A 22,711-nucleotide genomic window follows, 5' to 3' on the forward strand; every position below is an offset into this window, starting at 1 on the left:
TCACCAGGACGACTGGTGATGACCACGGGCTGTTAGACTCCTCGATGACTCCCCGCTGCTTCATGTCGTCTAGCATCTGGTCGATTTCCACCTTCTTCGCCAGCGGTACTCTACAAGGTGGCTGTCGGATTGGAGCGGCGTCGCCGGTGTTAATGCGATGGTACACTCTGTCCATCTTTCCGTAGTCACCTCCGGTTGCAGTGAAAATGTCCTGAAACTCATGGATTAGTTCCTTAACCTCCCTGAGCTGTCTCGCCTCTAAACGTTTCCGGGCGTCGGATATAATCTTCCGGAGCTTATCCAATCCTTCGCCTGCTTCCAGGGTCTGTGCGTCTTCGTCGTCCACCGGCACGACGCACGCGACTTGTTCACAAGTCCCAAGCTCGGTCCCGCTGGGTACCCGCTGCTCCAGTGACGTCGAATTCAATAATCGTACCGGCACGCAGCTTCGTGCCGGAACGAGCGTCCTGGCCAGGTAGAGTCCTTGATCAGCGGTCAGCGAACCGGGTTCCACGAGCATGCTGTCCCCTTGTATGGGTTCCTCTAACCGTGCTGTAACCATCACCTCGCTGTTGGCTGGTATCACTTCGTCGCTGGACAACGTTAACCGCGCTACTCGAGGTTGCGTCCCTGGCCGTCGCAGCATTACCACTTGTTTGCCGAGCCACAATACATGTCGTCCCACGTCGACAGTCGCCTCGTATTTCCGTAGCGCGTCTAGGCCCAGGATGACCTCATCCGTAATGGCGGCGACGAAGGCCCAGACACGTAGGCGTCGTTGTCCCAGCGTCAGTTGAAGTAGCGCCTCCTTCAAGACAGGGATGGTGACTCGGCACGGCCTGTCTCCGAGCCACCCGTCGGCGATCAAGCTGTCGTCGCTCCGTTCAGTGAGCACATTTAGCGTGAAACGAGGGGACGGTAGTGACGGTGCCGACGAGCCCCTCTCCTTGTCGGCCCTTACTAGTTTCCCTGATCAGGGGCCGCCTCCATACGGCAGTTCCTCCGCAGGGGGCCACGCTCGCTGCAATTCCAACAGGTGATCTCGTTGGTGCGTCGGCGTCTCAGCGGCGGCGCGTGTCGTTATTCCGTAACGGCGCGGGTCTCCGGCGCGTCCTCGCTTCTCATGGCTCATATTCTTGGTGACGGTGCTGGTGTTTCCTCTACTGCCTCCACCCTCAGGGCAAACGTCAGGGCCTATCCAAGGTCATGCTCCCCGCTGAGCATCAGCTTTTGACGGATCTCAGCATCGCGGAGCCCATCAATGAATGTATAGGCTGCCTCCCGCTGAATGTGGTCCAGAGGCAGCCCATCCAGAGCCTTGTGGGCTAGCTGCTCCACATCTTGCGCGAATTCTTGCATCGTCTCGTTAGCGCGCTGGGTCCTCTTCCTTAGCTGGATTCGGTAGGCCACTGCCAGCTTGTGGTCACCGTATCGGCTGTCGAGCGCTCTAACAATCTCGTAAGTGGCACCCGGCTGAAGGCTGTGTAGTACTTCCGCTGCTGGTCCTTGCAGTCTGGTGATTAGGTATACGGCCCTTTCCTCCGATGTCGAACCGTTGTGCCCGCACACGGTCTCGAATTGGGCCCGGAAGGTCCGCCAAGATGTTGTCCCGTCGAAGTGCGGGGGTTTTACTTTCCCGGCGCTGGAGCCGCTGTCGCTGCAGGTGGCCCTAGCACGAGTCTCCATGGCTGTCGCTTTCGTGCGCAGGGCACTTACTTCTTTCAGGTCTCGAACCCCTGACTCCACAACCTGCGGTATTTCTTTGATCTGTTTTTCGACCAGTTCCTGTATGTCCTGCATAATGTCACTCTTTAATTTTCTTTCGAGAGAGAGCATTTCGTGTTCTAATTTACCTTGTCCACCCTTAAGTTTATTTAATTCCAGTTTCAGTTCGCTCTTGATTTCGTCCTGTTTGGATGAGAGTTTGGTGAAATTACTGAGGAGAGCCTGAAACTGTTCGCTATCCATTTTACGATTCACTAGAAATTCCTAGTTACGAGATTACTGCTACCAGTCGATCTCGATTCTGACACCAGTTGTAACGAGTTGGCGGGGTAGTAGTATGAATTAACACTAGACTGGTAGCTTCAATACTAAGATTTATTAGCTAGGTACTGAAACTACACAAGACTACACACAACTTTTGCTCATAACACACACGTACGCAGTTTGTGCGCTCTCTCTCCCTTCATTTCTCACTTGTTCTCCCACTACACAGTTTTACACTCGCACACAAGGTCCCGCGTCGCACGGCTACATGTTCTCTCCTTCGCCGGCAGTCCGCACTGTAACACACTAGTCCGATAATCACGGCAATTCACATACTTCACTATACTGGCAGTCGCTCACGACTGAACCATACCAACTTCTAACTCAGTCTAATTCTCACTAATTCCAGGCAGGTCGTTCCTCTCTTATATACCTGCGCTGGCTCTTCTAGAATCGTCCGGATGCTGGATGGATCCAGGAACATCACGAGATGGAACACTCCAGATTAATCGTGGAGTCATTTCCATACTCCTCTGCAATGGGACCGCGAGCGGAAGCGAGTGAGGCTGGCCTAGCACTAAAGCGCTGCTAGTGATTGGCGCAGTTGAAGCGTAAGGGGTGGGTCTATACGGTGCCGGGTCGGGCCCACTGCCAGTTGACATGGCGGGCGCTATGACCATTACAATATTATATCAAATGTGTCACTACATAAAATTAGCTTTTTGATTTGCCCCCACACCAATCCTTGGTTGGAGGAGAGAGAGAAGGGATTTGAACCGTTGCTTAAATTCAATAGTATATGCTTGAAAGATATTTTAAAAATAGAATGATAATGGCTAAAACTGAAGAAAAGTTATCTATAGGATGGAGGACATTTGTTATGCCTCACTCTTCTCAACATTTAAATTGGTCTTGTTACTGAAGTAGAATCTCGTAAGTTAAAGCAAAAAATGGGAAACTAAACTTGTTCACATGACCAAGTTTACAGTGACAGGATGTGATAACAGAGTGGCATCACTACTGGTTTTTCACCCGGACTGGACAGGAACTCACATTCGGGAGATAGTGGGTTCGAACCCCACTGTCGGCAGCCCTGAAAATAGTTTTCTGTGATTTCCCATTTTCACACCAGGCAAGTGTTGGGGTTGTTCCAAAAGGCAATGGCTGCTTCCTTCCCTCTCCTTGCCCTTCCTTGTCCCATTGTCACCATAAGACCTATCTGTGTAGGTTCAATGTAAAGACAATTATTTAAAAAATATTTTCAAGATTTATTCAAAAGTATGCAGTGAGTAAGCCCAATACAGTAAGCACACCAATGCTAAAAACATTTGTAAGTAAAATATAAAAACTAACGACAGTAGCAGCTTAATAGAAATACAAAAGAAAATAATTATTAAAATAGGTTCGGGATTTTTCTGTAATGTAAACATACAATGCTATTCAGCTACAATGTCCACTCAATTTGTAAATCATTAAAGATATCAACAATATGTTTTTACTCCCAGTAATGTTGCCAAGGGTCTCACAGTTGAACTTGCAGGACTTTACCAGGAAGTCTGTATCTGCAGAGATAATGTTAACTTAGGTTTTTTTTTTTTTTTTTTTTAATCGAAATACTCTTTCCTACACCGACCCTTAAGTTTAGACAATACAAATTCAGTGCTGTGATTATTTTACAAGTACTTCTTGAGAAAATGGAATGTATTCAAACATGCTCCATTTGCCACCTGTGGGCCGAAATGTTGACATAGAGAGTTCCTTTACCACCGCTATTAGGTTTGCGAGGAGGGACTTCTTCATGGCCATTTCCGTTCTTTTGTTCATTCCTCAAAGGTTTGGAGCCTCTTTCTGCTTCTCCATTGATTGGTGTTAAGAGGAGGTGGTTGCCTAATTGTACTTTCTCTTAAATCTCTGCCACCACTGCCGTTATATTCTGACATTCAGTGTAATGTCTGTTACTATGATATCCCCCATAATGGGTCATTTTTTCCTTTAATTCGTGTTTCTTCTTTTCCTGCCACTTTTCCCACACCATGATGGGGATGTGGGTGCAGTCTGCATCACATTTGGATTTGGCCTATTTTTATGGCCAGTTGTTCTTCCTGACACAACCTTTATGTGGGGTTTTTTGCTAATGTGTTGTTGTTTTTTTCGTTAGTGGCTTTATGTCGCACTGACACAGATCTTATGGCGATGATGGAATAGGAAAGGCCTAGGAGTTGGAAGGAAGCGGTCGTGGCCTTAATTAAGGTACAGCCCCAGCATTTGCCTGGTGTGAAACTGGGGAAACCACGGAAAACCACCTTCAGGGCTGCCGACGGTGGGATTCGAACCCACTATCTCCTGGATGCAAACTCACAGCCACACGCTCCTAACCGCACAGCCAACTCGCCTGGTTGCTAGTGTTTTAATGCTGTACTAACTCAGATAGGTTTTTGGCGATTATGGAATGTAAAAGCGCTAGGGCTGGTAAGGAAGTAGTTGTGGCATTAATTTAAGTATAGCTCCAGCACTTGCCCAATGTGAAAATGGGCAATCATGTTAAATCTTCAGGGCTACTGATGGTGGGGGTTCGAACCTACAGTCTTCTGAATGCAAACTAAGTTGAATGCAGCCCATACTGCACAGCCATCTTGCCTGGTCCTATGTCATTTTCATATAATTGTATTGTACCTGAGAAGCGTTTGCATGTCTTTTTCTTTTTACCTACAAGGTATCAAAGGTTGAATCATACAATTTATTATGGTGTAATTTTGGTGCAGTAGAGCAAATGCCTTGCTGTTAGAAAAAGGTGAAAGACCTCTGTATGTGAACAGCTCATGTTTTATACATACGGTAGCACATCTTTTAGCTGCCTGGTTTGTGATTTATTCAAACAGGGCAGCTCATATGTGTCAAATGAAGCACATTTGAATACATTCCATTTCCTCAAAAGTATCTGTCTGATTTTCAGAATCATCACAGGACTGAATTTGCAATGTTCATAAGTTTAAGCCTAGGTGTAGGAAACAGTGTAGTTCCATTTTTAAAAAGAACAATGTTAGTACCATTATCTCAACAGATATTAACACCCTAGGAAAGTACTGCAAGTTCTATTATGAGCACCTTTGAAACATTACTGAAAGTGAAAACAGAATGTCAATACCTTTAATGGTTCAAGTGTTACTTGGGGTGACAGCTTACCTGAATAACCCTGTACAGTATATGAAATAAAACAGACAGAACTGAAACTGTAGGTAAATAGAAAAGACAGTAATAAATACCCTAACAAGCACAGATGACTAAACAAGGAAATAACATGCAAATTTATAAATTGAAAATGCATACTTAATATTTATTAATCAGTGTCTGATCATTAGTATACATGGCAGAACTAAGTTCACTGGACCAAAAATGTAAGTCGACCTTGTGCGCACGCACAGATGGATTGTTAAGCCTGCACAGGTGGAACTGCGAACGAGTCCCGTGGTCAACCGCACGTGCACTGCCTTGAGGATAATGCAGTAGCGGTCGGTGAGACATTGATGGTTCAAGTGGGCAGTGTACGGCAACATGGGCAGATGTAAGGATGTGACATAGTGACAAACAGGGGCAATCTTGTTTGGCTGTACCCATGGCCATAGTATGTGAAGTTGCTGGATTTGTTGGTGTTTTGCAACAGACTCGTCAATGTGTGCACAAGCAGTGGTGTGCTATGCATGACCACAAAACGTGAAATCAGAATTGTAGTCTGGGAAAATATCCTGACTGAGAGGGACCGGAGGTGCGTTTCACGGCTTTTGAATCAAAATCCCTTCGAAACCTGACAGGAATTGCTGCAAGGTGCATCCCAACCTGTTAGAGAACATTTTAACAGGAGCTGCATGCAATGAACATTTGGAGTCTATCACCGTGCAAGAGGCTATTGCTCACACAGGCTCATAAAGCTGTTCATCTTCAATGGGCTAGAAATCATCGAACGTTGGCAGTAGCTGACTGATGGAACGTAATGTGGCCTGAGGAATCACATGTTTGCCTGTATTCCAATGACTCCTTTCATCAAGTGCGCCAAAGACTAAATGAAGCATTTCATCCTGGATTTGTGGAAGGTCATGTTCAAGCCAAAGGTGGGTCTGTGATGTTTTGGGGATGTTTTTCATATCACAGATTGGGCCCACTTACTTGGTGACCACTAACATGAACCAGCATGTTTATTTAAACATTGTGGATGATCAGGTTGTTACCTTACAGTCAACGTCTGCATGTTGAGTATGCTATTGATACCCCAATTTTTCAAGATGATAACAGCAAAGTTCATCAGTCTGGACACACATGAGTGGTTTTATGAACCCTTCCTACCCTATCACCTGACTTGAACTCCATTGAAAATCCGTGAGACATGTTGGAAAAGCGGGTAGAACAGACATCAGCATCCCCGCAATTTGGTGGAATTGCGCAATCTAATCCTCGGGGAGTGGCTTAACCTGGATGCGACGTACCTGCACTACCTTGTGGAGTCGCTTCCTAACCGAATCCAGGCTGTTATAAAGTCCAGAGGCGGAGTTATACGGTATTAAATGATGCTTGTAATGATTTCTCCAGGGGTGACTAACTTTTTGTCCGGTGAGCTTACATTAGTATGTAGGAAACTTTTTTGTCAGTACAACAGATGACTAGGATTATGTTTGGTCTTTTAATGTAAACTTGTTTTGGAACTTAATATCATCATATTAGTTGACTCTTCCACCAAATGCAATTCTTGCATTGTTGCTCAGGACAGAACTGCCATAATAGTGAAACCTTCAGTTTTATCTCATTTTGGAATTTTGTTTGCAGTTAACCCAAAAGGGAAAGTCAGTCATGCATGATCAGAGAGTTGTGCACAGACTATTCTGTGTGTAGGACTTCAGAACGTTTTCAGTATTCGAACTTGGTTATACTAGATTTTTCTACTTGGTTTTCCTGTGTTAATTATACTTGATGAGATTTTGAGACCAGTGTATTTTATATCTTTGAATCGTTTTAAGTTTTTGGGCAAACTTAATATATATATACCGGGCGAGTTGGCTGTGAGCAGTTATGGGCGCACAGCTGTGAGCTTGAATCCGGGATGTAGTGGGTTCGAATCCCACTGTCAGCAGCCCTGAATATGGTTTTCCGTGGTTTCCCATTTTCATACCAGGCAAATGCTGGGGCTGTACCTTAAGGCCATGGCTGCTTCCTTCCCACTCAGCACTAGACTCAGAAACCTTCAAAACATCACCACTGTAACTTTCAGAAGAAAATATTGGTGATATCCTTAATGTTGAAATAAATGAAGCAATGGGAATTACATGATGTAGCATGTAATGGGCTTCATGCATTGTGGTTAACAGCATTTGTGTACTTGATGTGAAGTTAATTTGTAATAATGATTAGAAAGGAAACATCTGTGACATATATGCTAGGTATTGCAACAACATCTGCAAGTAGTTGACTTTGGAAAATACAGAGAAGCACTTCTAGAATGGCCAAGAAGTGGATTGTACTAGTTCACTTATCAGTTGTTACCCCAAGCTGAATATGCCCTGTTCCAGTCCCCTAAATTATTCTTAAATTCATGGCAAAACTGGGAATAGAACATGTACATATGAGATGAAAATCTGCTGTCTTAAACTTGAAACAATGAGAGCAGACAGTAATTAAAATTAGAGACCTGAATATGTGATAGCCCTGATGTGCTCCAGTTAACTTCTCACAAGGGGACCACAAGTTGTATCCCAGTCAATACATCTGAATATTATTTGTCAAGGATTTCAGGCTTTATTTCCTGACTTAAGCTCTTTCCTTGATATGTGAAAGATTGGAAAAAATTTATTCAACTTCCAGGGGCAAATTTAAGGACAGCTGTAAAATTTGATGGTATTACTTTTGTTGTCCCAAGGAGGGCAATTGTTATACAGGTGCTGTTGACTGCAGCGAGGACCATTGTTCCTTGGGTTTTAGCTGAAAACAATCTGTACCATTGAAGAATCGCAGTTTTCATGTTCTTGAGCATTTTATGCCTGGATAATGACTGGAACGATATTTATTACCCGTTACACAGCATACACTTAGAACAAATGTATGCTCACATCCTCACATGCTTTTCTTTGAACTTTTTCTACTTTTGTTTTTCATCTCCTGTGTTGATACTTAATTTCAGGAGTCTTAAGAACATGTATTTATTTTGTTGTATTACTGTTTTGCAGATAAGAAAAGGAGAGTCTATGATCAGTATGGTAAAGAAGGTTTGGGAGGAGGCACTCGATCTCGTTATCGTCACGACGTTGACGACTATGATTTGAACTTTTTCCCATTCACTTTCCGAGATCCTGAAGACGTTTTCCGGGAGTTCTTTGGAGCATCACCATTCCAAGACTTGTTTCCAGGTAAATTCCTTCAGCTTTACTTAATGAAATGCATCGTATTATTCTGCTGGTTCTTTCAAAGTTGGAATTCAAGAGGACAAATTGGGGCAAATATTTGTTTATAGGAAGGGGAGTTAGGGATTGGAATAACTTACCAAGGGAAATGTTCAATAATTTTCCAAGTTCTTTGCGATCATTTAAGAAAAGGCTAGGAAAACAACAGATAGGAAATCTGCCACCTGGGTGACTGTCCCAAATGCAGATCAGTAGTGATTGATTTATTCAAGACTCAAGTTCTTTACTATTAGGATCACCTCTGTTATTTATTTTGCGCTGGTTTTCAATTAACTGCCTCCATACTTGTCATTAGCTTACTGATTTCTGTGCTTGTCCCTGTATTATCAGATTTTCCCAAGCTGTTCCTTGATATTTATGGTCAGAATCAGGGCCGACCCAGCTTTAGCTATTATCTATCCTGCAGTTATTGAACTGAGGAGAAAATAGTATTCCTCCTGAAATTGTTAATATTATGTGGCAGAGTGTGTATTTCACACATTTGGCAATTTTATTGTCTCCTGACCATTTGTATGAGAATGGTGAAGAACTGTAAGATTTTTTACCATAATTTTTAGAATTACAGTATTTGAAGTGTCTTCTTAATCAAGGAATGCTGTTACCCTGACAGTAACTGTGACAGTCATGGGTATTTCATAGCTGTAGAAATATACTGTATGTTAAAATTTTTCATTACCAAATTTTATGTTATGCCTGTTTATCTAAAATGTTAGCTGCACAATAACAGTAATATGACCTCAGCTACCATGTGCTGGCATTTTGATTTGACATTTAGGTTGCCTGCATGTCAGTTTTGATGTTTCATTTCCCTCTTCCAGGTGGCAGAAAATCCAGGACTCTGCTGAATATAGGCTTGGTGTTTATCCAACAAAATTAATTAAAACTAAATGTGTCACCAGAGATATTTTACAGGCTAACATCGTAAGTCTTGAGTGCAGCATAGATCTTTTTCTCACCTTTCAAAACAGCAGACTATCTCTGCTGGGTTTGAACTCTATTACTTCTTGTCCACAGAGGGAGTTTACCTGTCTGATAAAATGTAGTAAATACTCTTAACCATTCAAGTTCATCCCTACTAGTATTAGATGGGAGGAAAAGGAGGAGGAGATTCCTATGTGGACGCCTGGATAAAGGATTGCCAAAGAGACTAGCCTGGTGCTTTGGAGTATGGTTGTGTGTGGAACAGAGATGTACTTCGAAGATCAAATGCAAAAGAAGACAAAGTATTTGGGATGTGAATATGGAGGATGGTAGAAAAAGTTACCTGAATGGAAAGGTCAAGTAATGAGATGGTGCTGGAAAGAGTAAGGGAAAGAAGAATGCTTCTCATAGCCATAGAAAGGAAAAAGCAGGAAATTGGATTGGGCACTGGATGAGATGAGAATCCTTGCTAGTTGATGCTTTAGAAGGGCTGATGTGCAGGAGAGTGAAGGATGGAGAAGGTCAGTGGCGGTTTCTGGTATAGCGCAATGGAGCGATGAACCTCCAGTTTTTATCAAATTGTACTCAAGTACTTAATTTTCATAACTCCCTTGTCAATCTCGAAGCTCTTGCTTAGCTCATCAATCCGTAATATACTCGTACTGGCTTTCAATTCATGTGAAATGCGCACGTTCCGTGGCAGGATGCTTGTCTGGAATGAACCTCCTTGGGAGCAATCTCTCCGTCCGTACCTAGGTGAAGGGAGCTGTGAGGTGCGGGGGGGACATCGGCCGGCAAGTAGACAAGACCAGGATATCGCAGAAACAGATATCCGAGCTTTATGCATGCGCAATATGCCACTCTCTCAAGTCGTGTTGTAGGGGCTGTTGGGGGTAAGTATGTGCCTGCCATCTGTTACGGGAATTCGACTACGTAGCAGAAAATAGTGCACATAATTAGCGCTAGTGTTGAAGAGCATCATTACTACCAGCAGTCACATCAAACTGCCAAATTCCAATTGATGTCTTTTCCCAAATACATCAATACTTCCTAAACATCTGTTCATTTGCATTCTTTGGAATAATTACTTTTTGGAGAGAAAATTAACTAAAAAATCAGAGGCAAAAAGCAGCGGGAATGTAATACCAATGAAAACTCTAATTGCCTAACCATAGGAGTTCTTAAAATTGAGTTGCCAACATTGTGAACAGTACGAACATACATTCCTGAAGTTTACTCGTGTCTTTCAAGTGTAATGCTAGTGCTTACAGAAGTTTGCAATAGTTCTCATAAGTCGTAATATTATTGTACGCTGTGCAAGCGTGCGAGTGTTTTTCTGCACTTTTGTGCCATTCAGAAACTTAATTTTTAGGACATAAAGAAGTTACAATATTTTGTCCGTGTGTATTTTTGTGCACTGTAGTTGCGTTCATAATCTTTGTTCCCGGGAAAGGTAAGGAACTACATAATGAGTTTGAACAGTGATATGATTCTTAAGAAGACAAACTTTTATTTTCTCTCTCTCTCTCTCTTGAGCGTAAACTTAGATTAAGGATGCCGGACGCCCAATGCCTGATCTTGATATAACGAGGCATCCTAAAAGTAAAAGTAATGAAATCGTGCGTAAATTCAGAATGGATATATATAAAAGAACCAAGTGGATCTGTGGGTGTGAAATTACTAACATGTTGATTTGTTTTTTGTTTTTTATGATTCATGAGTGATGAAAGCGAAGGGACTTGGACCAAAGTCAGAGTGGTAGATTTAGGACATTTGTCCCAAAAAATAAAGAAACACAAAAGTTCTAAATCTCTTATGCTTGCCCATTTACAATTCGATCTCCTGGAAAGACACGATAACTGTCAGTAATTTGACTGTGTTTACCGGCAGTCTCTGGAAAGAAACAACGATCAAGTACGGAAAAATCGTTATGTGCTGTGTAAAGTTCTGTGGCGCGTTTGAGATGACACTGCGCGGGCATGACAAAACAAGTGAACCATCGAATCCTGGCATATTTCGAGGCCTTGTTAATTTCAGTTCAGAAACTGACGTTGCATTAAGAGACCATCTGTCCAAAGCTACTGTTTTCAAAAGCACCTCGAAAGACATTCAGAATGATTTGCTGTCGTGCATGTATGAAATCTGTCATGAGAAAAGGAAAAAAAAGAAATCTCCACAGCACACTTCATTTCGGTAATCGTAGATGGGACCACCGATCTATCAACTACAGCACAATTTGTTTTCATTCTTCCCAGCAGTAAGCCAGTTGAAAGATTCTGGGGTTTCCTCTTACCCTCTAGTCATGATGCTAAGACAATAGCAGTGTGTTAACATTTTCTTTGAGCAAAGTTGTGGATAATCCAGATAAGTTGATTTCACAAGGTTACAGGGTGCAAGTTCTCATCAGGGAAGATTTTAGGCATGCACATTATGTGTTCACTGTTATGCCCATTCTTTGAACTTAGTCATGGCACAGGTGACAAGGGGGAGAGGAGATATTGAGGGGGGATTTTTCCTTCTGTTGAACCCCCAGTGACGAAAGTCACGCGCCGCCACTGGAGAAGGTATAGGCTGCTATACAATGTTGGCCAAGATCTTGGTAAGGCAATAGCTGTGTGAAAACAGAGAGAAGCAGGAGATGGAGTGATGTCATGTGAAGACCTGATTTTGTTTGTTCAGAACAAGTCATCTGCATTTTATTTTCTCAAGAAAGGAGGAAATCTTGATAGTGTCATCGGGTTGGATTCTCATGCATCACAATCCTTTGATTCCAAATGTTTTGACCCCCTGTTGGTGGAGGCAGACGAAGAATTCACCTACGATATCACCTGCCTGTCGTAAGAGGCAACCAGGGGATGATCAAATTATTACCATGAAACTACTTGTGATTAGTAGCACTCTATAAGTGACCATGGGATGAAGGAATCCATGGTTCTGGCATGCCTATGATTAGTACCCACTATATGAGGAACAGCACAAGTTAGTACGTGTCCCTGTGGTTAGTACCCTTATGTGATGATTACCATAGGTTTTGCGTTGCCTCTAAATGGCGCCACAATGTGCGAAACAGCTTAGGTCTGTAATACATGTGCGTGCATACATACATACCTGTGAGTAGTACCAAAATGTGTGGAATACCATGGTTCTACTTTCCTGGCGATGTGTACCATTGTAAGGGGCCGCTGACTTGGATTTTGGACCCCTTTTGACTACAAGTATCATCGATTCATTATTGTGCTATAGAAGCAGTCCCTTGGTCAGTACTACTATTGTTCTAAGCCGGCTTCTGTGCATGTGAAGCACTGTGGGTCGGTTCCACTGATCGTTTTAAATTCATATCCATTCATTCTTCGTCATCATATTTTGAATTATGGTCAGTGGATGTTTTGGAGTTTTTAATTTGTCATTTCATTTAGTCTCATTTCGTACCATTAGGGGCTGATGACCTCGATGTTAGGCCCCTTTAAACAAGCAGCAGCATCTTCATCTCCAAATGTTTTGGAATGGTTTCTTAGCCACATATAAGCAGGATATCATAAGATGAACATAAAAAATCCATCTTGCTGTTTTCATATGTTCAAAACGTTATTGCCTGCAAATATTTTGCATCAAATTTATCATCCAGTAGGCTGCCTTAAATTCTACCGCATCTGCACTATATTGTACGTGGTTCTGTAATGTAACACTGTAGAAAAAAATTCTTGAAGTACTGGTCAGTTTTCTTTACTTTTTCCATAAGGTTGGAATGAATCTATAACATACACTTCCGTGTGTTGTGGAATGCTTTCTTCATTGTGTTAGAGTAATCTAACATGACTCATACTCTCAAATTGCTATTTAAGAATGAAAAGGTAAAAAGCAATGATTTGTTAACACAGCACCGCACACAATTAACAAAGAGATATAAACAAACTTACATAAACATACATTCCACAAGGAGGTTACACAAACTTAAAGAAGCAAAGTCTTTGGAGTCGTTTTAATGTAGATGGAGCCACCACAATTGCAGGTGTGCAGAAAGGGTTAGTAAAATGACGACAAACAAACTTGCTGATAACTAATGAGGCACAGCATTGCACATGGACTAGGGTCGTTTCAAAAAAAGCCCTTCAGGTTGCACACAGTTTCTTCTACATTATAAATGTTAAGAAATTTTGCCTTTAAAAAAAAAAAATTAAAATGTTATATCCCTTTCAGACCGTGTACGCACAATTGTGCGGGTTCGTATTTTATTTATGTCTGAGCTTATTTGAAGTTTTCTTGGCGCTAGACAGGACTGCAGTGCTTGTGCGGGACACGTAGCATGTACTTCAGCTGTTTTATTTAGTATTTGACCACCAGGGGGTAGAAAGAAGAGTTTAAAAATACAGTTCATTAGCAATATGGCGGGAAGCAGTAATGCCTAAAGTAAGTATTTATTGCATTCATATTAATCTAGAAGCTTTACTGAATATCAGAATATAATCTATGAAGTGTGTAGATTGTGTAGCAAACGTGAATTGTGAACTTTCAACATCGTACGTAATACCATGAGGTTTTGAATGTTGATACGCACATATGTGCGGGCTAGGTTTCCTTACAGCCAATGCATGCAGGCGTGCTGGGTGCTGTCGCAAAAAGGACTGAGAAAGAAATCTCGTACTCTACGTGAGAAATGTAATGTATAAGATTTTAACTGTTTAAAATCGTTCCACAGTGTAAAATAGAACATTTGATCATGTACATGTGCATATTCACATGTACTGAGTTGAATTTTTTTTATTTTTTTTATTTTTGCAAGTCGTGAATGAAGTCCTGACACACACAATTGTGTGGGCTCTGTTTTTCAGCCGATAGTTCTTATTTTGTAAAATAAACTGTAAAAACATGTATTTGAGAGCATTTTAGTAAGTTTTTGACGTTTTGACACCTCCAGATTTCTTTCAGGTCTGACAACAAGCTGCTGCTACTGCCAAAAGGGCAGTAATAGCAAAACTCCTCATTGTAGAAAATGTAACGTTTACTTGTGTTTGAACGAAGATTTAATTGTTTTAAATTATTCTCCACTGTAAAATAGAACATTTGATCATGTACATATGTATATTCATATGCATTAAGGCAATTTTTCTTTTTTTGTAAGTAGTGAAGTAAGTCCTGACACGTACAATTGTGCGGGTGCTTCTTTTCAGATGTTAATGTTTATTTTGTATAATAAACTAAAAATATATGTATTTAAGAGCATTTTAGTCTGTTTTTGACGTACAAACAAAAATTCACACCGCCAGTTTTCTTTCAGGTCTGAAAGGGATATAAGTACAGCTGACCCTCTTTATTATTTTTATTATTGTTAACAAGTACATGCATTTGGGAGATGTCCCAGTGGCAATGCTTACATGCAGTGGTATGGAAAAGAAGTGAACTTAGAACATAAATTGCATAACAACGAAAACAAAATGAAAAATTCCATGAAAAAGAAATATTACAAGAAATGATATTGAAACAAGAAATTTAATGACGACAAAAGAAGAATAAAGAGAAAAAAAGAATCTGACTGTGGAAAATGACGGGAGTTAATTAAAAGTACTTGTAAAGAAATTAATACAAAATTTGCAGAAATAAATTGTACTCCCTTACATGTAGTGTAACATAATTACAGTGCAGTCGCTTGGAAATTTACCCAAAATGTATGAAATACACTATTCTATTACAAGTAGTGTACCACAATAATAGTTACAAGGCAATCACATGTGAATTCACATGCAACAGATATTTCCAATGCTTTAATCCCTTTAGCCCTGCATGTTTGTTGAATTGAAACTGCATTGGGGTTGGGATTATTTTCAAGGAAATACGTAGCGACGCTTCACATGATAAGAAGTTTCTTGCTTACGAGAGCATTAAAGCTTTACAGATACATGAAAACAACATATCATGAATTAATCAATGCTACATCACATCTGCCATTCTCAGTGTGTGGTAAGCCTCGAAACACACCTCTAAATACAGGAGAACCTGACATTTTCAGAACCACATCATTTCAGCTCTCTTCTTGTGATTTGTACTAACATTACTGGCTCTGGAGGGAATTGCTGTGCCACAGTGGGAGGAATAGGAGTAGGGAAATAAATCCAGTTCCCAGATTTTAACATAACGATTATCAGCCAGTGAAGGTCTCCCTGAAATTCTCTGCACTGGAAGACTTCATGGCTGATAATTCCTTCAGCTACATCTACTCTGAAATCAGGGTAGTGCTTCCTTCTCCCAACAATACTCTGGTATAAAACATAGGAATTGAATAAGGACATGTCCAATGGCATTCACACCACCAACCGCAGAATAAGGAATTCATTTTATTAGCATCACTGGTCCATACTCATTCTGCCTGCTGAGCTGTAACATGGTCATCTTGTACTTTTATCTTCGATTTCAACATCATTTCGTTTCTCAGAACTGTTACTAGTAATACTCGCACTACAGCTAATTTCACTGATAAAATTACGTCCCTAATCATCATTGCTTTCTAAATGGGGTTGTACATCTGTAACTTTCGGTAGTTTAATAGCAGCCATGTTGTTTACAAGCAAATTTTTAAGTCTAGGTATAGTCCACTTCAAACTAATATTACCAAGCACACAATTGATACATGCTAGCAAAGAGTATATAACATCGGAGAGAAAGAGTCCTGACACTTTCGCAAATGCAACTCTGTCTGCCATCTCTTGAGGACAAGTTGAATTACTTATTAAAGTAAGACAAGGGAGCAGATCCGTTTTCCAGCATTAGGTCCACCAAGACGAAGCACGGAACGGTTCATTGGCTCGGGCCCAATTAGTTAATACTAAAACTTCACCCAAATCTGTATATATATAAAATAACTTGTCCTGACTGACTGATTCATCTTCGCCGAGCCAAAACTACTGGACATAAAGAAATGAAATTTTGGGGATATATTCATATTGAGATGTAGGTGCTCGCCGAGAGAGGATTATTGGATATTCCGTCGGTAAGGGGGTGGAAAGGGGGGGGGGGTAAAATTTTAAAATAAGTGTATCTATATCTTAAAATGTTAAAAGTTTACAGATGTAAAAATTGGTATTTAGAATCTCCTTTAACACTAAAGGAACACATTTCTTTTGTTTTCTGTAAATCCCAATAGGAGGGGTGTAAAAGGGTGAACAATGGGTTGAATACCTTTAATGAGGATATATATATCTCAGAAACTGAAGACATTACAGAACTGAAAATTCGTATATGGGATCTCCTTTAACAATAAAGAAACACATTTCTTTTTGTTTTTGGAAAATCGAGTTAAGGGCGGTTAAACAGGAGTGACAAATTAGGGTGAATTTTTTGAAAGACTCTATCTACAGAATATCTGAGAAACTTAAAATGTTAGACGTAAAAGGTGGGTATTTGGAATCTCCTGTAAATGTAAAGAAACATAGGTGGTTTGTTTTTGGAAATTCCACTTAAGGGGAACTAAAAAGGGGTGAAATTTTAAAATAAGAATTTCTACAGTATATCTCAAAAACTTAATATGTTACAGAAGTGAAAAATGGCATTTTTTATCTCTTTTAAAAATAAAGAAACGTGTATTTTTAGCTTTCAGAAATACCACTTGGGTGGAGGGGGGGTTAGGGGGTACATGTGACTGAAAATGGTGTTGAATTCTTTTAATTAGGCTACTGATACCTCAAAAATGAAGATGTTAGACATGAAATTTGATATTTGGAATCTGCTTTAAAAGTAAAGAAACGCGTATTTGCGGAAAATCCAATGAAGTGGAGGGGGGGGGGAAATGTGAAAGAATTGAAATTTAATTGACTTAATTGTATGAGAATACATACATCTAATAAAAACTCAAGTTGTTACAGACGTGAAAATTGGTATTTGGATCTCCTTTAAAAACAAAGAAAAACGCGTTATGGGGGGGAAACCATCCTGGGGGGCGGGAGTGAAAGGAATTGAATTCATTTCATGTGGACACATAAATCAAAAACTGAAGAAGTTAGTCATGATAACTGGTATTTAGAAGATCTTTTACTGTTAAAGAAGCGAGTATTTTTTGCCGGAAAAAACACTTGGGGGGGGGGTGAGTGTGAAAGGAAGTGAAAAAAGTGAATTATTTTTATGGGGATACATATATCTCAAAACAGAAGGTAATAGACGTGAACATTGGTGTTTGGAATCTCCTTTAAACATAAAGAAACATGCCTTCTTTTAATTTTTTTGAGGGGGGGGGGGGGGGGAGTTAAATAAGCTCGATGGCGGTGGGGTGTAAAAGGAGGCAAGACCAATTGATTTTACTGTTCATAATGTACTTATAAGGAGCCTCCGTTGCTCAGGCGGCAGCGCGCCAGCCTCTCACAGCTGGGTTCCGTGGTTCAAATCCCGATCAATCCATGTGACATTTGTGCTGGACAAAACGGAGGCGGGACAGGTTTTTCTCTGGATACTCCGGTTTTCCCTGTCATAATTCATTCCAGCAACAATGTACAATATTTAATTTGATTTGTCATTCATCGATCATTGCCCCAGAGGAGTGCTTCGACAGCCGGCACAATTCCTATTGTCGCCGCTAGGTGGGTCTTTATTCATTCCATTCCTGACCCTGTCGAATGACTGAAAACAGGCTATAGATTTTCGATGTACTTATTCTGATCATAAACCGATCATTTTTAATCTTTCCTGGGTTCGTTTTCTACAGCCATCTTTTCCTTCGGAGAACGTTCTTAGATTACAGTAGACTCTCCTGACATATAAATAAAAATTTAAACACATTTGAAATAAACGATAGGAATGAGATTGCCCGTCAAATTGTTCACCTCTATAATAAGGTCAATAATGCACGGAAGTATGTCATTCGTATCGCCTGAAATCCCGCACACTTGCCTCCGCGCGACAATGTTGTTGGTCACATTGTCAACAATGAGAATGTGCAGCAGATGTAATTTACCGCCAAGTAGCGGTCTTGCATCTTGCTGTGGGGTCCAGAACATCTAATAATAATAATAATAATAATAATAATAATAATATATTTTTGAATCCGAAGGCTACCGATTTTTCAAGAGCAAAGCGCAAAGAGGAATCCTCAATGGAGCTGTGATGCTTGGAACCGCGTTTGCTGTTAGAACCAAGATCCTTAAATCGGTTGCAAATTTTGAACCTGTGAATGACAGATTGTCTATACTCACAATTAAATGCGCGAACAAAACCTACGCCCTAGATAACGCACATGCTCCTACAAACGATAAGAACAAGTCTGATCCAGACGAAGTTGATAATTTCTGGGACCTACTGGATGAAAAATTAAACAATCCCCAATCACCATGTCAAGCTTCTTTTGGGCGACTTCAATGCCCAACTAGGTCGTGAACAGAAGTACAAGAAAGTTATAGGAAATTACCCTGCTCACAAAAGAACCAATCCCAACGGCAAAAGACTGGTGTCCATTTGCGGAAATCACAACCTGCAGGTCATGTCGACCCACTTTCGCCATCTACCCAGAAAGGAAATGACTTGGCGTTCTCCCGTCCAAGCTCTCGGAGAGTTCCAAATTGATCACGTTGCAATCTCCAGGAGAAACAGCCCTGAGATTATGAATGTGAAGGTAAAGAAAGGCATCAATGTGGCCTCAGATCATTATATGTCTCTTATCAAATTCAAACCAATTCCCGCAAACACAAGGAAGACAACCAAACAGATCACACGCTTCGACAATGATAAACTTCGGCAAAGGTTCGAGGAGTTCCAGGAGAAGGCTAGACCAAATGACTGTGACTTTAACAACGCCAAAAGTCTCCTTGTTGAGGCCGCCAAAGACGTTGCAGAAATCAAGAGAAGCAAAAAGCATGCCTGGTGGAATGGTACCTGCGAATCAGTCCTCCAAGAAAGTCTCAATGCACGGAAACAGTACTACTCTAAGAAATCAGAAAATGATTGGGAAACCTACAAAACCCAACGTGCCCAAGCAGCTAGGGTGTTCAGAACTGAGAAATGTAAATACGAAAAATCTCTCATTGAAAAGATAGAACAAAACTTTAGGAAGAAGGGAAGCAGAGAGTACTACAGCCTTCAAACGCAAACTCACTGGCTATAAACCACCATCTCTATGCTTTGAGCGAAAGGACGGCACACTGGCGATGTCAAATGAAGAAAATTGCAGCATTCTGGTAGATTACTTCAAGAATTTACTTAAATGCTCTAAACCGCAAAGCGCCATTGAGACCAAGGAACCCTTACTCAGGTACCCAGATTCCAGACTACCCGACAGAGATGAAATCAAGCGCCACATTGCCCGTCTCAAAAATAACAAAGCGCCGGGTGAAGACTCAGTAGTAGCAGAACTATGGAAATATGCCCCGGAGGAATCACTTGATATCTTGCAAAAGCAAATAGAAGAAATTTGGAACAAGGAGACCCTACCTGAAGATTGGAAAATAGCTTTGATCCATCCACTACACAAAAAAGGCAGCATGAAGAACATCAACAACTACAGAGGAATATCTTTGCTACCCATGACTTACACAATTTCATCACTTGCCATCCTGGAGCGTTTGGAAGCACAAGTCAAACATTAAATAGGTGAATACCAAGGAGGGTTCAGAAAAGGTCGCTCAACAGCTGAACAGATCCAAAATCTCAAAACAATCATCAGATATTGTACACTAAGGTCCAAGCGGTATGTGTCTGTCTTTGTGGACTTCAAGAAAGCGTACGACTCCATTGACCGGGAAGTCCTGCTAAACATCTTTAATGAATTTGGAGTTGATTTGAAACTGCTGGCATTAATTAGAGCCACCCTGACCGATACAAAATCCAAGGTGAAGTTCCACGGATGTCTCTCGCATTCCTTTGACATCAAAACAGGAGTCCGACAAGGTGATGGGCTATCCCCGATACTCTTCAACTGTGTTCTTGAAAAGATCATCAGAACCTGGCGGGTGATATTACAGGAAACCAACTACAGTCCATTGAGAATAGGAACGAAATCCAAGGGGATCGCAACAGACTGCTTAGCATTTGCCGATGTTATTGCTGTTCTCTCAAACGACATAGAAACCGCTAGAGCTCAAGTTGAAATTTTAAAGGAAATTGCCGAACAAACTGGTTTGCAGATATCGTTTGAGAAAACAGAAGTAATGGCTAAAATCAAAGAGGCTCCACCAAAACTCCATACAAAATACGGGGACATCACCCGAGTAGACAAATTCAAATACCTGGGTGAGATCATCATGAAAAATGGACTGGACAAAGAAGCACTTCAGGAGCGAGTACGCAAACTGGAAATAGCCTACCAAACATCCCGTGCAATCCACAACAAAAAATGCCTTTCCCAAAACACCAAGATACGTCACTATGAAACAGTTCTGAAGCCAGTAGTTCTATATGCAGCCAAAACCCTGTCTCTAAATGCCAACAAAGGCCTCCTTGAAGAACTGGAGAAAAGAGAATGCAGAATTGTGAGAGGGATCTTGGGATCAAAGTACAAAAATGGAATCCATCAAGAGATCCAACAAGGAAGTCTACAGCAAAATAGAGAAAATTACCGACACAATCAGAAAAAGACTGGCACGATTTTATGGTCATCTGAAAAGAATGGACGGAGGAAAGTTAACTAAAGAAATCTTTCACTTTTTGATTCAAACCCCAAAACCACAATTCCCTTGGTTTAGAAATACCAAAGAAAACCTGCAAATGCTACATATATCAGCTGAAGACGCCCTTAACAGAGATCTCTTCCGCAAGAAAATATTGACGAACGGGCTAAACCGAGACGAGCAACCGAAGAGAAGACACGGTGCCCCTTGGACAGAGGAGCGTAAGCAGGCCCACTCACAAAGAATGAGGGAAATTTGGGTTCTAAAGAAGGCAAAGTTCAGTGTCAAATGCAACAAGACTTAACGTGGTCCTTGATGGCCCCAGCGAATTATATATATATATAAAATAATATTCTGGTTCGTCGTCAAAATGTGCAGACCGTGCTGGAAACGGGTCCTGGCTGGGTAATGACTACGAATACAGTCCGGCCGCGGGTTCAGTACCACCAAGGCACCCAAGACGACATCAATGCCGGATCTCCTTCAGGATTTGATCCATACTAAAAATGCTTATAGGAAAAGATGGCAAAGATTTAGGGATCCAACTGAAGGCGTGGAATACCTGGACCTAGCCCGGGAAGTACGAAATCGATTGCTGGAAAGAAAGATTGAAGAATGTAAGGAACTTTGCCGTAATCTCTCAGAAAAAGAGTCAGATCGCGAATTTCGGAGAATTATATATAAAACGTTAAGCATTCAATTATAAATTTCAGTATAATACCCTAGCGAAGCGCGGGTATCTTGCTAGTTAAAATATAAAATGTTAACCTATTCAATACTACGGTACATGATGCAGTCTTAGGCCTCTTTCAGATGGCGGGGGTACAACCCGCTTCTGCACTTGGCAGCGGGTCCGCCTAAACTAAGAACCGATTGTTCAGATAGAATCTTTCAGGTGACACGGAGGCAGAGAGTAACTGCGTGCAGGAGAAATGTTTGAGTGGGGGATCCATAATGAAACGCAGACCCGCAGTTAGTTCTTATTGGACATAAGTATACAGGGTGAAGCGTAATTCGCGCACTCGGGCGTCGCAGCGCAACTCCTCACATGCTAGCAATAAAAAAATGTCTCTTACAAAATTCCGTCTTGCGAGTATATCCGGTAGAAAACGGACGTTGAAGAGCAGCAATCTGGCAACACTGTAACCATATGTACGGTAAGTACCGCTGTCAGCATGTTCTCGTCGTGCCGTACAGTTGGTGCAGTGGGTAGAGTTTTTGGTTGGCATGCAGGAGGTCGATGGTTCGATCCTGGGTTGAGGAGCATTTTTTATTTGCTAATTTCCATCTGATATTACCTACTGTAATACAGTAAGACACAGTTTCTGAGGTCACATGTATCCTACATTTACAACATTTTGTAACGCTGAAACAACAAATACCTGGTTAGACTAATAAGAAATAGACAGCTGAAACAAACAGATGAAGTGGTGCGAATAAATTCACGCCCACGACGTGGAAAGGGCGCCTTTCAAAGCTGACCAATGAAAACGATTGTTCGTCCATTTCTAGGATCGTAGTATGTAAGTGCAAATGGTTTCTAGAGGACCCGCTGCAATCGCTGTTGACGATTAAGATGCCAGATACCATACCACCTGGACTACATTTACGAAATAAAAAACGCCTCAACCCAGGATCGACCACTCGACCTCCTGCATGCTAACCCAAAACTCTATCCACTGCACCAACTGTACAGTACGACTGTCTGCTGACAGAGTTAGTTACCCTACATGTGGTTACAGTGTTGCCAGATTGTTACTCTTCAACGTCGTTTTTCTG

The 22,711-nt window shown here is 41.4% G+C and overlaps 1 protein-coding gene across 3 annotated transcripts in view; it reads left to right on the plus strand.

The window, feature by feature from the left end:
- Positions 1 to 22,711, plus strand: part of LOC136864722 (dnaJ homolog subfamily B member 6-B) — a 346,776-nt gene that overhangs the window by 300,488 nt on the left and 23,577 nt on the right. For all 3 annotated transcript variants that reach the window (XM_067142061.2, XM_067142060.2, XM_067142063.2), the window contains one exon: positions 8,199 to 8,378. In XM_067142061.2, coding sequence (XP_066998162.1) covers positions 8,199 to 8,378 — 180 coding nt within the window. The remainder of the gene's footprint in view (positions 1 to 8,198; positions 8,379 to 22,711) is intronic.

The sequence above is a fragment of the Anabrus simplex genome, chromosome 2 (assembly GCF_040414725.1).
Source record: "Anabrus simplex isolate iqAnaSimp1 chromosome 2, ASM4041472v1, whole genome shotgun sequence".
Lineage (NCBI taxonomy): Eukaryota > Metazoa > Arthropoda > Insecta > Orthoptera > Tettigoniidae > Anabrus > Anabrus simplex.